At 41.1% G+C, this 18,173-nt stretch overlaps 1 protein-coding gene across 2 annotated transcripts in view; it reads left to right on the forward strand.

The window, feature by feature from the left end:
• The window catches only part of mcm3ap (minichromosome maintenance complex component 3 associated protein), an 83,497-nt gene that overhangs the window by 2,644 nt on the left and 62,680 nt on the right, over positions 1-18,173 (forward strand). The window contains exons 2-6 of one of the 2 annotated variants that reach the window (XM_043693407.2): positions 2,402-2,625; positions 6,518-6,599; positions 14,216-14,354; positions 15,494-15,699; positions 17,719-17,858. In XM_043693407.2, the coding sequence (XP_043549342.2) occupies positions 2,402-2,625; positions 6,518-6,599; positions 14,216-14,354; positions 15,494-15,699; positions 17,719-17,858 (791 nt within the window). The remainder of the gene's footprint in view (positions 1-2,401; positions 2,626-6,517; positions 6,600-14,215; positions 14,355-15,493; positions 15,700-17,718; positions 17,859-18,173) is intronic. The other variant, XM_087988943.1, reaches the window with a different exon arrangement.

Consider the following 18,173-nt stretch of genomic DNA (forward strand, 5'->3'; position numbering starts at 1 on the left):
AAAGACTTTGGCTATTTGCTCTATAGAAATAGCAGGATGGTTGAGCTCAGGATTATTAGGTCAGCTGCAAATCTCATTGAATAGCAAAGCAAACTCAATACTTCTGCATTTGTCCTCTTGGGTACTGTTGTGGTTTATAGTTTATTCAAACACTACATGCACAATGATTCTGTATGAAAAGCTGAGCAAGACCAAAGAAAGACCTTTCTGAGAAGCACAGAGCACTGCGATTCTGAAACTAAATCCAAGTGATATCTCCACAAATCATAATAGTTAATATTATAATGCTGCATGTCTTAAAGAATTGTATTGTCTTTTCTTATGTCTGAACATAAGTATTTTGAAGATGAAGACCATTTAAACCCTCATGTCAGCTCCGTCATTGAATATATTCCATGTTCTCATCCCCTGCCTGATGAATTATCTAACTCCACCTTAAATATATTGTCTCCATTACCTTCTAAGGCAGAGAGCTCCAAAGCTGCACAACTCTCAAAGAGAAACCTTCTTATCTACATTCCAAAGATGTTGTAAAGGTGTCCTTTGCTAGTAGATGGACCCACAAGAAGAAATACTTTTTCCACATCCTCCCTTGTCAAGACCATTCAGGCCCTTTTTTTTTTCACTAGAATCCCCATGTGGAAACAGGCCATTTGGCTCAACAAGTCCACAGCAACCCTCTGAAGAGCATCCCACCCAGAACTACCCCTGTAACCCTGCATCTCACATGACTAATGCACCTAATCTTCATATCCCTGAACTCTATGGGTGATTTAGCATACTCTTCAGTCAAGTCACCCCTCACACTTCTGAACTCCAGTGGAAACAAGCCCAGCTTGGGCACACTCATTGCATGTTTCAATTTAGTAAACTACCTCCAATATATTTATATCCTTCCTAAAGCACTGGTGACTGCAGGAATAGTATACAGTAGCACAGTTGATACAACTCTGGGGTTGCACAATGGCTCAGTGGTTAGCACCACTGCATCACGGCACCAGGGACCCAGGTTTGATTCCACCTTCAGATGACTGTCTTTGTGAAGTTTGCCCATTCTCCTTGTGTCTGCGTGGGTTTCCTCTGGGTGCTCTGGTTTTCTCCCACAGCCCAAAGATGTGCAGGCTAGGTGGATTAGCCATGGGGAATACAGGGGTTATGGGGATAGGCTGGGGGGTGGTGGGTGGATCTGAGTGGGATGCTGTTCAGAGGGTTGGTTTGGATTTGGGCTGAATGGCCTGCTTCCACATTTGGAATTCTATGAAGGCATTTCTGGAAGTTGCAATAGATTGTTAGTAATAGCGTTCTGGGTGAGTAATGCAAGTCACTAATGTGATTCTAAATTAATCTTGTACAGACAGACCCATTTTGAACTGCAGGCTTGTTGCAGAATAAGAAAGTGCAACTTGACAGTTAACACTTTGGAGTGCCTGCAATCCAGCAGTACAGAAATATTGTTAAAATATTCAGGACATTTTATGCTGTAAATAAAGTACCATTTGAGAAGGTTTTTAAGATTTTAACTTTGCTCCATTTTAACACTTGCTGGAGGAAAGAGAACCTATCCTTTTCTATTTGCGTGTTTTCTCTGCACCAGCTGCCATTTTAGCTCCAGCTACCATTTTAGCTCCAGCTGCCATCAGGTGCTACAGTCTTGTTACTTGACCGATTCATGTTACTTGACCAAGACTGTCAGCAGCGTATTCAACAATTGGTTTGTTACTTTTGAACCCCTCCTTTGTGGTGTGTGCTAAGATAAAAGATAAGTACTGTGACTGTTAAAGATCGAAAATAAATGAACAAAGTGTGAAATAACCCAAAAAGTCTAGCAGCAACTGGAGAAAATGATTTTCCTGTCATAGTTAAAACAATAGGATATTGTACCATCTGTTTTGCAGTTACTGTTTGTGCTGTGGATTGATAATCTGTTTACCTGGCAATTCTGGCTGTGCTGGGAAACGTTTTTTTTTAAAGGATTCAGAACTGACACTAATCAATTGTAGCAATCCTCTCTTATTTTTCACAAAGCAGAGATTAATGCATTAATGTTTAGACTGTCATTTACTCTTAAGGATACTGGTTGTGTCAGCTCATTCATTTATCTTCTATTCACTCTTGTTAGCTTGCTTACTTGTCCTATTTCCACAAGTTTTTTTTTTAGAAATCCCTTCTCCCTTGATCCTGTTTCTTAATCACTTGACCTGATCTTTTTTATTTGGTATAACAAATGAAGAGTCCTTGTAGGCATATGAATCCATCACAATCTCACTGGAAGCTGAATGATAAATGCAGCACACATCTTGAAGCTCCTTCAAGGTCCGCTTTCAGTTCTGGGTTGTGTTGCAATATTCTAGATTAGGTTCTTGGTTAGATTCTGATTCTGTCATTTTCCTTCAACTCTCAGATTTTGCCAGCAGATTTTGCTCTCGGAGGCTACGTCGTAGGGACAGCACAGACAGTCTATCCGGTGTTCCTTTGTCAGACCTCACCACGATCCAGTGCAAAAATGTCCCAGTAGATTTGAATACAAAGGAGATCATTAAGAAACACTTCTCGCAGTTTGGCAAGGTGCAGCGGGTATATTGCCAAACCAGTAAGGGACTGGCAGTGGTTCACTTCTCTGATCACGTGAGTACCTGAGAGTGATTGCCGCCTTCTCAACTCTCAATAGTACGCCTATTTTCTTTTGTAGCAAGTGGGCTCTTAATTTTCTTTTGCAAAGACTTGCCTCTTGTTCTAGATTTTGATCACCGAACATTGATCAAGCTAATGTTTTATTAACCTGACAAATGAGAGATACAAGAAGAATAGCTGCCTTATGATCACACTAGTTTGTTTAATGGGTGACAGTGTGTGCTAGGCCGTCATGTTGCATCAGTTTCTGGATTTGTTGTTTTATGTGTTTTCTGTATTCAGTGCATAAGAATTAGGAACAAGAGTAGCCGATTTGACTCCTTGAGCCTGATCTCCCATTCACAATGATGTGGCTGATCTTCTGCTTCAGCTGAAACTTCTCTGTCACTCACTATATCTTTTTATTCCCTGAAAGATTAAATGCCTGTTTTATCTCAACCTTAAATATTATTCAATGATTTGAGCATCAGAGTTCAAAGATTCTCCACCCATTGTGTGAAGGAATTTCTCCCTGACGGTATTAATTGATCAACCCCTAATTCTTGAGGCTACCTACCTCTGTTCTAGATTCCTTGGCCAAGGGAAACATGTTCTCAGAGTTTCCCCTATCATACACTATGAATCATTGTATATTTCAATTACAGCACTTTTTGTTCTGTAAAATGTAATTGATTGTGTCAGGTTTACTGAACCCCTCATCCTGGGGCATCCCTTTCAACCCCAGAAGCAAAGTAGTGAAATTCACAGTGCCACGTCCAAGATGAGCGTATTGTTCTTCGACATGATAACCAAAGGCCCACCTTGTGAAACAGATGTAGTTTTACCCAGAGAAAATGCTGGAAAATCTCAGTTTTACCCAAGCTCTGTAAAATTAGCAAGACTTCCTTAGTCTTGTACTTCAGTCCTCTTGCAATAAAGGCTAGCATGCTATCTGTATTCTTAATTGCTTGCTAAATGCTTTAACTTCGTGCTTTTGTTCTGTGGGTATCCCATTTACAAGTTTCAGTTCTTTATTTCTAATCTTGCTGTGAATGATTTCCCTTCATTATCTACCTGTCACCGTGTTGTCCACTAACTTTACCGTACTTCCTACAAGTTAATCCATCTTCTCACCATCCTCATATCCAACTTCATGGCCATATCTTGCACACTAACCTTTTATGTGGCACCTTATTAAAAGACTTGTGGAAATCCAAATAAAAATGTGATGAACTCCTCTATCTAATTTACTGGTTATACCATCAAAAAGCTTCAATGAAACTGAAAGCACAATTTCTTTTTTGTAAAACTATGTTGCCCTGACTGTTCATTCTGATTTCCCAAGTGCATGTTTTTCTGATGTCTCTGGCCTCAGTTACCTGCTTTCTCTACCTGTCTTTTCTTGAATAGGGTTTTACATTTACTGACAGCTAGTACTATTCGAGAATCTAGCATTTCTAGAGCTGTTTTAATTCTCAGGTTCCCAACGTTATCTGTTGCATTTCATAAATCAATTATGATCCTTAGTTTCCTGATTATATTTTAATGGAATGCATTTTTGTTGATTGCTTTCCTTTGAATTTAAAAATAATCCATGCTTCCTGCTAATTTATGTTGGCCTGAATTTCAATCTATTTTCTTATTAATCTTAGCTAATTTCCTCCTACTACGTATGTAATTGACTTTGAGGTTCTTGCAGACTCAAGTATGTTGCTTTCAAACTTAATATGGAATCTGATTGCATCGCGATTACTAAATCCTAGTGGATCTGTAACTCTGAAATTTATAACTAACCCAGCTCCATTGGACAATTCTAGATCTAAAATAACTTTGTCAATAGTTAGTTCTACAATATACTATATAAAGAAGCTATCATGAAAGCATCCTTCCAAATTTATCTGCCAGGCTGGCTTTGCCCATTTGGTTTATCTAGTCTACATGAAGATTAAATAGCCTATGATTATTACATTGCCTTGGTTACAAGCTCAATTTTGTTTTTGTTTAATGCTATTCTAATGATGTAAGTACTTTTTGAAGCTTGTAACTTACCCCACTGGTGTTTTCTGATCCTTGTAGTTTATTTTATCCTATCACCCATAATGTTTATAATTTACAATCTTCTGAACCAAGATTCTTCCTCATAACTGTCTTTACATCATTCTTTATCATCATGCCACTCCTCTTGTTCCATCCTGTTTTTTTTTAAAAGTTTGATGTGTACCCTGAAATATTTATTTCCTAACCTGGGTCAATCATGTCTCTCTTTTGCTGATTAGATCAAACACATTTGCATATATTTGTGCAGTTTTTTTTAGTTGGTTGTGTTATGAATGCTTACAGTTACACTCAGATAAAGGGGATTTAATATTTTTAACAATTTTTTCCTTGGACATTGTCCACTGCTGCCCAATTCTAGTTGTGCAAACTGTCCCATCATGCTCCACTCTACTTACCCTTTTTTCAAATCACTACAGTGCTCTATTGCCTCAACTTCTCTTTTATCTTTCTAACTTCTCCATTGCCTGACCCTATTGTGCCTATAGGCTCAAGTCCTGTCCACAGTCTTGATTGTAGGATGTGCAGAATGGTGATTCCAGTCTGGTTTAAGTGGAACAGGTGCAATGCCCTGCATGAAAATCCTTTCATTTGACAACACTTTTGGAAGCACATGTTGAGGTTCTCCTTTGCAGAAGTAAATTACTGCAGGTGTTGAAAGTCTGAAATACTTAACAGATTAGGTGGCATGTGTGGAGAGGAGTAGAATTCTGATGAAGAGTCATCAACCTGAAGTGATGACTCACTGTTATCTGTCCACATGCCACCAAATCTACTGAGTATTCTCAATATTTTCTGTTTTTAAATGTCAATTTGCAAGTCCCCAGAGAATATTGGCTTTCAGGTTCTACTAATTTGTTTAGAACCCAATCAGGTTTTGTCGTCCTCCTGCCTCAGTCTTGTTGATGTGTTGTTATGGTGCAACCCTCTCAATGAGGCAAGCTATTACTTCATTTAATGTAAAGATGAGTACGAAAGTATCGGGATATGTTTCACTGCATTTCTTCAGTTTTGAAAAGCTTTATTCAAGTCAATAAAGAAAAAATATTTCCAGTGGTAAGAGACCTGATGTTCAGAAGACATATTCTGCACATAATTTGGAAAAACGAACCAGAGAGGAGGATGTAATTTTTTTTTAATGCAGTCATTGATGATGATGACGTGAAATTGTAACTGGTTTGAAACATTGGATCCAAATTCAGTAGTAACTTCCAGAAGGCAATTGGCTATATGCTTGAAACTGTAAGCTTCACAGGGCTGCGGTAAAAGAATACATAGGGCAGCTCTTTCGAGAGCTCATTGGGCTGAATTGCTGTTTTCTGTGCTGCAAAACCTTTTGGTTCATGATTTGTACAGAGGATATAAGACTGAAGAAAATTGTAATTCATAGTTTTTCTCATATCAAATTTCTAAGCATCCCATGTAGTCCCCAAAGCCCTCACCAGCTAGAAGATACTGAGTCATTGTCCAAGTCCTAATTATTTAGACTCTTTTCTTTTGAGCTACAGTGAGAATTAACACCTGTTTTCTTATTGGAGGAATTAAAGCTCTTGTCTAACCCTTTGTTGGCAACCCACATATTGCTTTTAGGGGGGAAAAGAACTTCTGAAATCCTGATTGCCAGAGGACTGGCCAGCCTCCCCAACCTAGCTCCTATTAGTTTGAGTATTTGAATTTGAGCTAGTGAATGTGGACGGTGTTACAAGAAACCTCAATGCGTATCAGAAGAAAGTGGGAACGGAGCAGAGTTTGATATATCATCATAAGTGAATGGTGGAGCAGGCTCAGAGTCCAGTGACTCATTATTGCTATTTTCTATGTTTCTACATTTCTAAACACATTTCTTTTAAAGGCATCTGCGTCCAATGCAAAGAGAAAAGGAAAAACACTTCACAAGAAACAGATTGAAATATTTTGGCAACGGAAAAAGAACAGTGAGTTGCAGGAGCAGTTTCTGTTTTATTCTTTATCCCTGCATCCTTGCGGTTTTCAGCCTTTCCCGACTGAAATCAATTTTATGCAACACTGAAATAGCAATGTAAATTTGGCACATCTTAAGCATATGATGCAGAAATAACCTACTTTGTCATTCTGTCTCATTTAATCTTGGCAAAACCTCCACTTTTCCGCTTGCACCCCATAACCCTTCCCTCTCCTATTGTTGAAAAATCTGTCTGATATTGGCCTTGAATGTACTCTATGATTCACCTTACTCAGTTGTTTGTGGGACAAATTATTCACAGCAGTCAAAAGAAATTCTTCTCTATATTTTAAGGAACAGTCTCTTTATTCTGATACTATTGTCTCCGAGGTCTAATATACCCCATGAACGTTTGACAAATTGGAGGTGTAGTGGACAGTGAAGAAGGTTACCTCAGATTACAGCGGGATCTTGATCAGATGGGCCAATGGGCTGAGAAGTGGCAGGTGGAGCTTAATTTAGATAAATAGAGTTTCTGCATTTTGGAAAGGCAAATCAGCAGGATTTATACACTTAATGGTAAGGTCCTAGGGAGTGTTGCTGAACAAAGAGACCTTGGAGTGCAGGTTCATAGCTCCCTGAGATTAGACTCTCAGGTATACAGGATAGTAGGCATTTTGGTATGCTTTCCTTTATTCGTCAGAGTATTGAATATAAAAGTTGGGAGGTCATGTTGCGGTTGTACGGGATGTTAGTTTGGCCACTTTTGGAATATTGCATGCAGTTCTGGTCTCCTTCCTATCAGAAAGTTGGAAGGGTTCAGAAAAAATTGACTTTTGAAAATGATAGACCTCACACTTATCTTTAAAACTCTCTTTGCCATTTCTCGGCCCACTTCATCAACTGATCGAGGTGCTATTGCAATTTCTGATAACCTTTCTCACTGTCCACGATATCACCTATGTTAGTGTCATCTGCAAACACACTGATCGTGCCTTGTGCATTCTCATCCAAATCATTGATATTGATAACAAAGAGTAATGGGTCCAGCACCGACCCCTGAAGCATTCCACTAGTCACTGGCCTCCAGTCCGACCAGCATCCTTCCACTAATACCCTCTACTTTCTACTATCAAGCCAACTTTATATCCAATTTGCCAGCTCACCCTGGATTCCGTGCAATCAAGCTTTCCAGAGCAGCCTACCATGTGGAATCTATCAAAGGCTTTATTGAAATCCATACAGACTATGTCTACCGCCCTGCCTTTGTCAACCTTCCTGGGCACCTCATGAAAGAACCCTAACAAATTTGTGATGCATGATCTCCCACTCACAAAGCAGTGCTGACTACTAATCAACCCCTGTCTTTCCAAATGCATGTATATCTTATCCCTCAGAATCTTCTCAAGTAACGTTCCCACCAGAAATATTAAGCTTCCTGCTCTATAGTTTCTAAACTTTTCTTTGCAGCCCTTCTTGAATAATGGCACAGCATTGGCTTCACTCCAGACTTCCAGGACCTCACCCCTAGCAAACGTTAATGCAAAAATATCAGCCAGGTCTCCTGTGATTTCCACCTCTCTTCTTGGATATATCTGGTCAGGGCCAGGAGATTTATCCACTTTCATGCATTATAGTGCATCCAATGCTGCCTCTACTGTGATATGGACTCTCCCAAGATATCACCATTAACTTTCCAAAGTCTTCAAGTCTTTCTCCATGGTAAACACAGAGGAGAAGTTTTCATTGAGAACCATGAACAACTCCTGCGGTTCTAAACATACATGTCCACTTTGGTCTTTGAGGAGCCAAAAGTTATTCTTTTTCCTTAAAATACTTAAAGTACCTCTTTGGGTTCACCCTAATCTTCTCAGCCAAGGCTATCTCGTGACCCCTTTTCACCTTCCTGATTTTCCTTCTTCACTACTTCCTGTACTCTTTGTATACCTCCAGGGATTCTGTTAATCCCAGCTGCCTGTATCTGAGCCATGCTTCCTTTTTTTTCCCCTGGTCAAAGCCTCAATATCTCTTGTCATCCAGAGTTCACTATTCCTGCCAATCTTGCCCTTCATCCTCACAGGAACATATAGACCTTAAACTCCAGCTATCTCACTTTTAAAGGCCTCCCAGTTGCTAGACGTCCCTTTGCCTGCAGATTACTCCCATCAACTCCTGCAACTCCTTTAATTCCACTAAAAGTTCGCATTCTTATCCTCTGCAGGGATGAGTGTAGGCCCAACTCGTGTAAACCTTTCCTCATAATCTAGCCCCTTCATCGTAATACTCAATGTACTGAACCTTATCTGAATTGCTGCCAATGCAAGAATATCCTTTCTGAAATAAGTAGACCTAAACTATACATAGTTTCCTCATTCCTGAAAAAGGGCTTATGCCCGAAACGTCGATTCTCCTGTTCCTTGGATGCTGCCTGATCTGCTGCGCTTTTCCAGCAACACATTTTCAGCTCTAAACTATACATAGTACTGTAGATATGTTTTATTTAAATCATTACCCTGAATAGTTGAAGCAAGACTTCTATACTGCGCACTCCTTGCAATAAGGGCCAACAATAAATTTAGTTTCCTAATTGTTTCCTTTGTCTGCATGCTAGCATTTTGTTTCATGCACTAAGTCCAGGTCCCTCTGTGCCACAGCATTCTAGTCTCTTTCAATTTAAGTAACATTCGGCTTTTTGGTTCTTCCCCTCACAGCAGACAAAAACACATTTTCTCAGTATTTCCATAATCATACATTCCAACGTTTGCCCAATCTCTCCTGCTAGGCTATCTAGCCTACAGTTTTTGAATGCACTGGGATGCTTTGGAATCTGAGGTCAGTAGTTGGCCATGATGTATGTTTAAGTGGGACAGGTTTGCTGGGCTTCTATGCGCCTTTGTCCTTCATCTAGAGTACTTTAGAATATTACAACCTGTGCATTCACTAACAATTTCTGACTTTAACTTACTAAATGATTGCCTCTATGAATGTGAAAGATCATATAGATGTACAGCACGGAAACTGACCCTTTGGTCCAACTCGTCCATGCTGACCAGATATCCTAAATTAATCTAGTTTCATTTGCCAGCAACCTGGCAGATGTCCCTCTGAACATTTCCTATTCATATACCCATCCAGATGCCTTTTAAATGCTGCAATTATCCCAGCCTCCACCACTTCCTCTCTCAGCTCATTCCATACACGCAGCACCCTATGCACGAAAAAGTTGCCCCGTAGGCCCATTTTAAATCTTTCCCTTACCCTAAACCTATGCCCTCTAGGTCTGGACACCCCCACCCCAAAGAAAAGACTTTGTCTATTTCGCCTATCCATGCCCCTCATAATTTTATAAACTTCTATAAGATCATTTTTGAGAAGATTTGTAGCTCAGGTTGAGGTTCAGGTCATAAAGTTTGCTAGCTGAGCTGGTACATTTGTTATGTCATTTCATCACCATGCTAGAAAACATCACCAGTGACCTTTTGTTGAAGCACTGGTACTCTGTCCCGCATTCTCTTTGTGTGTCTTGGTCTGTTAAGGTGGGTGATATCACTTCGGGTTCCTTTTTTCAGAGGATGGTGAATGGGGTCCAAATCAATGTATTTACTGATTGAGTTCTGGGTTGAATGCCAGGCCTAAGGAATGCCCATGCATGTCATTTTAGCCTGTCCTAGGATAGATGTGTTGTCCCAGTCGAAGTGGTGTCCTCCTTCATCTGTGTGTAAGCATTCTAGTGATATTCAGTTGTGTCTTTTGGTGGCGAGTTGGTGCTCGATATCCTGGTGGCTAGTTTCCTCCCTGTCTGTCCGATGTAGTGTTTGTTGCAATCCTTGGAGGGTATTTTGTATATGACATCAGTTTTGCTGATTGGTACAGGGTCCTTTGGATTCATCAGTAGCTGTTTCAGTGTGGTGGTAAGTTTGTGGGCTACCATGATGCCAAGGAGTCGGAGTAGTCTGCTCATCATCTGAGATGTCTTTGATGTGTGGTAGTGTGGCTAGAGTCTCTGGGAGTGTTGTGTTTTCTTGTTTAGGTTTGTTGTTTAAGTATCAGTAGACTGTGCTTATTGGGTACCCATTCTTTTTGAATACGCTATATAGGTATTTTTCTTCTGCTCATAGTTCCTGGGTGCTGCAGTGTTTTGTGGCCTGTTTAAATAATGTTCTGATGCAGCTCCATTTGTGGGTGTTGGGATGATTGCTCCCATAGTTGAGTATCTGGTCAGTGTGTTTTGCTTTCCTTTAGACGCTGGTCTGCAGCTCTCCATTGACTGTTCGTTCCACTGTGACGTCTAAGAAGGGGAGACTTCTCCTCTTTGGTGAAATTTATACCAGTAAGGATGCTGTTAATAATATTGCAGATTTCCTCTAATTTGTTCCGTTTCATGATGACAAAGATGTCATGCACACAGCAGACCCAAAGCTTGGGTTGGATCGTGGAGAGGGCTGTTATTCTAGTCTCTGCATAACTGCTTCTACCAAGAATCCTGGTATTGGTGATCTGATGGGTGTCCCACTGATTTTTATGTAGGTCTTGTTGTTGAAGATGAAGTGGGTAGTGAGACACAAGCTTTCTAGTTTGAGGATATTGTCCTTGCTGATGGAGTTGGTAGTGTCTGGTGTTAATGTCTTTGATTTGTCTAGTAGTGATGCTAGTGTTTCTTTGGCCAGATGGATGTTAATTGATGTGAATAAGCCTGTTATGTCGAAGGAGAACAAGATTTTATCCTCTTCTATCTTGGTATCTTTGTTCAGGAATTCTTAGGTGGAGTGGATGTAGTGGCATGAGTCTGGTAGGTATTTCAGTTTACGGTGAAGTTCTTTTGCTAATCTGTATGTCGGTGTGTCAGGAAGTGAGACTATGGGTCTGGGGGGGAAGCCCCGGTTTGTGTACCTGAGATAATCCGTAGAAACGGGGTGTGTTGGATCCATCAGGTTTCGTTCTTTGAAGGTCCGTTTTGTTAATTTTGCCTAATTTTTGGAGTTTCCTCAGGCCTGCTGTGATATGGTTTTCTAGCTGTGGAGTCAGGTCCATCGTTACCTGTTGGTAGGTGTCGGTAACTGCGAGTAGTGAGTTCACCTTTTAAATGTACTGTGTTCTGTTTAGTATTGTACACGAACAGGCAGCTACTCCTCCCCCCCCCCCCCCTCCCCAACCCCATCCCCCTCCCATTTATCTCTCAATCCCTCGGCCCACAAGCCTCATCGATTCTCCTGCTCCTCGGATGCTGCCTGACCTGCTGTGCTATTCCAGCACCACACTCTCTACTAAACCTGATCAGGTCCTGGGGATTTATCCACCCTGTGTTTTGAGACATCCAGCACCACCACCTCTAATATGGACATTTTCCAAGATGCCCTTGTCTATTTCCCCATATTTTCTATCTTCCATGTCTTTCTCCACAGTAAACACTGATGCAAAATACTCATTTAGTATCTCCCCCATCTCCTGTGCTTCTGCTCATAGGCTGTCTTGTTGAGCTTTGAAGGGCCTTATTCTTTCCCTAGTGACTCTTTTTTTCCTTAATATATTTATAAATTCCCTTTGAATACTCCTTAATCCTATTTTCCAGCTATCTCATGTCCACTTTTTGCCTGCCTGATTTCCCTCTTAAGTGTACTTGTCGTGCGTTTATACTATTCTAAGGATTCTTTCAATCTCTGCTCTCTATACCTGAAATATGCTTCCTTCTTTTTCTTGACCTAAACCTCAATTTCTCTAGTCATCCAACATTCCCTTCACCTACCAGCCTTTCCTTTCACCCTAACAGGAATATACTGTCTCTGCACTCTCATTTCATTTATGAAGGCTTCCCATTTTCCTACTTTACCTGCAAACATCCACACCTAATCAGCTTTTGAAAGTTCTTACCTAATACTGTCCAAATTAGCCTTCCTCCAATTTAGATTGTTAAAAATCATACAACACCAGGTTATAGTCCAACAGATTTATTTAGAAGCACTAGCTTTTGGAGTGCTGCTCCTTTATCGGGTGGTTGTGGAGTATAAGATCGCAAGACACAGAATTTATAGCAAAACTTTACAGTGTGATGCAACTGAAATTATATATTGAAAAAGACCTGGATTGTTTGTTAGAATGAACATGTTGGTTTCAGTTCTTTCATATGTAAATCGCAGAACTTTTTTAAAGCTACATTCTCAAGTGAACTTTAACAATTGCTATCATGTTGGCCCAGATAATGCATTGAGGTGCCCTCTGTGAGACTCTGTGTCACAGTGTTCTGACTGATTCTAAACTAAAAAAAATTTACAGAATCTTACACGGGATCGTGCAGTTTTTGAGCAAAATGAAATGTAATCCTGTAAGTACACATTCACCCCACAAACTTGTGTGTGTGTGTGCGCGCGCACGCGTGTGCAAGTTGGGGGGAGGAGGGGTATGCGTGTCTGTGAAAGAGTGTAAAGAGGTATAAGTCCGCGAGAGGGTGCCTACGTGCGTGAGAGTGTGGGAAAGTATGTGTGAGCTAGTGAGCAAACGGGTCTACGTGAGTGGGTCTGTGGGTGTGTGTGTGCGTGTAGTGCAGTGGGGTCACCTGTAGTGTGCCACGAATCCAAGATCCTGGGACTTTGGATTCATGTCACACTACAGGTGATCCCATTGCACTCCCGCAGGCGCGCACACTCTCACGCAGGCAAACGCACCCTCACAGACTTGTACCCCTTTACACTCTCACTCTCTCAGGCACCCAGACACTGACGTCCCATGCACTTGTGTGGTGAATTTCTACTGAAGTTTCACCTCTGTGAAAGAATTGCAAAGCACGTTTGTTCCTGGGTAACTTCCAGTACCAGTGTTAAATAACTTCTTTCCTTGGTAGATTGGCTGAAACAGGAACTTCAAAGTTGTTCTGCACCAGTATGGCATGTAGGAACTTGAGCTATTATACATTGGCTGTTTTTAGGCAGAGATGTGATTTCACTGGGAGGGGTGCAAGGACATTCAACAGGATATTGCCTGAAGTGCAGCATTTCAGCTACAAAGAGAGACTGGATAGACTTGTGTTGTTTTCTTTGGAACAGAAAATTGACGGGAGGGGTGGGGGGAACCTGATAGTGATGTGAAAGATTGAGGAGCATGGGAAGTGGATAGATCCCTTTCGTTTAAGGGTACATGACAAAGGGACATGCTTTTAAAGTGAAAAGCAGGTTTAGAGAGGATTTGAGGAAAACATCTTCATCCAGATGGTGGTGAGGGTCTGCAGTGCACTGCTTGGAGGGGTGGTTGAGGCGGGAAACCTCAGAACTTTTAAGAAGTGTGTGGATGAGCATTTAAAATGTCATGACAATCAGAGTTATTGACTTGGTGTGGGAAAATGGGATGAGCGAAGGGTAGTGTAAATTGTTCAGCAGTATAGATTTGAGGGAGTTTGAGGCAGCAAAGGCCTCGTTTGTACAATATGGTTCTATGATTCTATAGAGGCACTCTGTAACATGTGCTTTATTGTAATCCGCATGGTTATTTGACTAAAGGTGTGTGTCATTACTCCAATTTAACCAGTTGATTGTTTCCTTTCAGTTTGTGGGATGGAAATGAGACTGTAAAAACTGCATGTAAAAACTACTGTCTCCTCATTGAGTTCTGATGAAATAATGACTTAATTCATTCTCCTAGGTCCTGGGAAAAAGTCTTCACTGGAAAAAGAAGTACTGAAAGGCAATGAAGAGAAACACAGCAAGGATAAGGTTAACTTAGAACAATCATCTCCACGCAATCCACCTCCAAGATCATCTTCCGGAGCTCCTGTGAGCAAGTAATTCTCTTTTACACATGTCTCTTGGATCTCACCTGGCTTTGCTGATAGGGAAAGTGAAGTTTCCATTAGGATCCACAAATGATGTTGGAAATACAACTTAGGACATCTACAGTTCATGCAGCTGCAGGCCTGTCGTTATGATAGCTGCTGCAGTCTTAGGATAAGTGCCGAATATTTAGGACTGGGATGAGCAATGACGTTACTAAAAGGACTGTGAACCTTAAGCATTCTGTAATCCATTTGTGGATGAGCCAACGGTTGGATTAGTTAAGATTGAGAGACTGATTTTGGGGTGTCAGGAAATCGGCGTATTAGGGGTATGGGCAGGAAGGTGGAGTTTGAAGATCATATTGAATGTTCGAAGAGGCTTGACAGGCTGTCTTGTTTACTATTTCTTCAGGGCTTCAATAATATATGTTCTGAAATGAAAATATGCATTTGATGGAATTGATGCAGAATGCATGCTGTTTATGCTGTGGGTTAAGAATTATGACTTCCAGAATCCCAGTGTGAACTGAGGGGATCAGAAGTTCATTAGAGTCCAAATGTTGGACGGATTGATACTGGTCATATTTATGCAGGGTTGAATCCTGACTTGCTTATGGAGAGCTGGATACTAGCTAACGCTGAGTCATATTTAGGTACGGTTGGATATTGGTGCAGCCTATGATACTGGGCATGTTTTGATTGAGTGCTGTATTGTGTGAAAATCTTTAGATTAGATCACTTACAGTGTGGAAGCAGGCCCTTCGGCCCAACAAATCCACACCGACCCGCCGAAGTGTAACCCACCCAGACCCATTCCCCTACATTTACCCCTTCACAGAACACTATGGGCAATTTAGCATGGCCAATTCACCTAACCTGCACATTTTTGGGCTGTGGGAGGAAACCGGAGCACCCGCAGGAAACCCGCGCAGACACTGGGAGAATGTGCAAACTTCACACAGAGTCGCCTGAGGCAGGAACTGAACACTGGTCTCTGGCACTGTGAGGCAGCAGTGCTAACCACTGTGCCACCGTGCCACCCATATCTTCATACTGCTCTGTGGGCAAAGTGAACATAAGGGGAGAAATAGGCTCTGATTTAGGGTTTAAACAGTATCAAATTTTTGTTAATTAGATCTGCTCTGCAGGTCGCCTGTGAAGAAACCATCTGCTTTGAAGACTCTGCAGTCAGAGAAAGAATCTCAGGATCCACAAGAGTCTGAAGATCAGGTATCAATTCCTGAACATGTGGGGGCGCTACCTTCCTCCCTCAGTCATCTAACTGGTACAGTTGCCATTACTGCTGAAGACAAATACAGGGTACTTGACCAGAGGGACAAGTTAATGAGACAAGGTAATATTTGGGGAAATTCATCACTTTTAAAGATGCCAATTGATTTCCAAAGTATGTTGCTTGTAGATTTATATTTAGATTTATGATTAGGAGTAGTCAACATGACTTTGTGAGTGGGAGATTGTGTCTCAAATTTATTAGAGTTCTTTGATGAAGTGACCAGGAAAGTTGATGAGGGCAGAGTGGTAGACGTAGTCTACATGTATTTCACTAAGGCCTTTGATAATGTTCCACACAGCAGGCTGCTCTAGAAGGTTTGATTGCATGGAAGCTGAAAAATCTGTTGCTGCAAAAGCGCAGCAGGTCAGGCAGCATCCAAGGAGCAGGAGAATCGACGTTTCGGGCATAAACCCTTCTTCAGATTTTCCTGAAGAAGGGCTTATGCCCGAAACGTCGATTCTCCTGCTCCTTGGATGCTGTCTGACCTGCTGTGCTTTTCCAGCAACACATTTTTCTGCTTCAGGAATTGCATGGAATCCAGGGGGAGCTGGCAAATTAGTGGCTTGATTGTAGGAAGCAGAGGGTAATAGTGGAAGGATGCTTGTTGGACTGGAGCCCTGTGACTAGTAGAGTGCCTCAGGGGTCAGTGCTGGGTCCATTTACTGTTTATCTATATCAGTGATTTGGATAAGAATGTACAAGACATGATTTATTAAGTTTGCTGAAATAAATGGTATTGTAGACAGTTGTCAGGAATTGCAGCAGGACCTTGATCAGCTGGGGAAGTGGGAAATGGAGTTTAATATAGATAAGTGTAGGTTTTGCATTTTAAAAAGTCAAATCAAGATCGGAGTTTCATGGTGAATGGTAGGAACTTAAGGAGCGTAGTAGAACAGAGGGATCTTGGAGTTCAGGGTGCATGGTTCTCTGAAAGTGGAGTCACAGGTAGACAGGACAGTGAAGAAGGCTTGAGGCACACTGGCCTTCATCAGTCCGGGCATTGAGTTGGGAATTTGGAAAATTATGTTGCATTTATATAGGATGTTGGTGAGACCACACTTGGAGTATTGTGTTCAGTTTTGGTAACCTTGCTGTAGGAATGATGTTATTAAACTGGAAAGAGTGCAGAAGAAATTTACAAGGATGTTGTTTGGACCCAATGGTTTGAATTATAAGGAGAGGTTGGACAATCTAGGGCTTTCTTTAGAACAGAGGAGACTGAAGGGGGGTGGGGGTGGGGAAGCGGGGAAGTATTCTTATAGAGATGTAAAAGATCATGAGAGTCATGGACACGGAGAATGCACTCCGTCTTTTTCCCAGGGTAGGGGAATAGAGTACAAGATGGCATCGGTTTAAGGTTAGAGGGGAAAAGAATGAACGGGAACCTCAGGGGCAACTTGTTTACACAGAGGATGTTACTCATATGGGATGAGCTGCCAGCGGAGTAGTTGAGGTGGGTACGTTAACAACATTTAAAAGGCATTAGTACAAGTACATGGAAGTGAAAGGATTAGAAATATATGGGCCAAGTGCAGGGAAATGGGGTTAGCGTGGATGGACCTTTTGGCAGGCATGGACCAGTTTGGGCCAAAAGGCCTGTCTCCATACAATCCACCCTATGACTCTAAATCATTTATCCAAGAGCTGGATTTGATACTTAGTTCAGTAAATAATCTCCTCTTTCTTGTATTTATGCTGAGTCTCATTTCCGTTTTCTTTTCCTTGCTCCTGTTTTTTTGTTTTTCTCTCTCATTCACTTTTTTTGTAGATTCAATTTGTCAGGCTGAAGCAATGGTTTGGACTATTTTGCTGGCTGTTTTTTCAAAATAGCATGAAGTGATATTATGTTAAGATTATGGAATGGTTGTAACAAATGAGGGTATAGAGTAACCAGAGGTAATGAATAAAACAGTTGAATTTGAATTGTAAACAGTCCTGACAATGATCAACATTTAATGAAGGGATGGAATCTTTCAGACACTGCAACTGTTGGGTATGCTGCAGGGTAAGGGATTTGTTGGAGTTTTAATTTATGCTAAAAGAAAAATAACTTTTCTGTATTTCCTTCTATACCTTTAGCTCGAGTGAAAAGAACTGAGCTGGAGAAGGCAAAAGCTGTCGTGGGGACATGTTTGGATATGTGTCCAGAAAAAGAGCGTTACATGAGGGAGACAAGATACCAACTTAGCTCTTTTGAGACTATTCCTGGCACTGATAAGGTCAGTTTCATATTCTCTGTTTAAGAGTGATCATTCTGTCATTCATGACGTAACTTGCACTTATTTTGCGCAGCTTTGGTTTCTGCTTTTACAAATCTGGTTCAAACTGGCTTTGTATCTTACCCAACCATATTTAATGTCTGATTTGATGAACTAATGTGTCTGAGAGTAAACTGTCTGTATCACCCTTCCTGGTGTTGCGAGCAACAGAAGCTTCAATGATTTCACTGTTAGTTCCTTTTTCTTTGGCAAGGAAAGCATTATTGTAGAGGAAAGTGTTATTGTAGTTTCCGTGGGAAGAAAGTAAGATAATTA

Source organism: Chiloscyllium plagiosum, unplaced genomic scaffold (assembly GCF_037043375.1).
Source record: "Chiloscyllium plagiosum isolate Xiang-an unplaced genomic scaffold, Cpla_swu_hap1 HiC_scaffold_7, whole genome shotgun sequence".
Classification (NCBI taxonomy): domain Eukaryota; kingdom Metazoa; phylum Chordata; class Chondrichthyes; order Orectolobiformes; family Hemiscylliidae; genus Chiloscyllium; species Chiloscyllium plagiosum.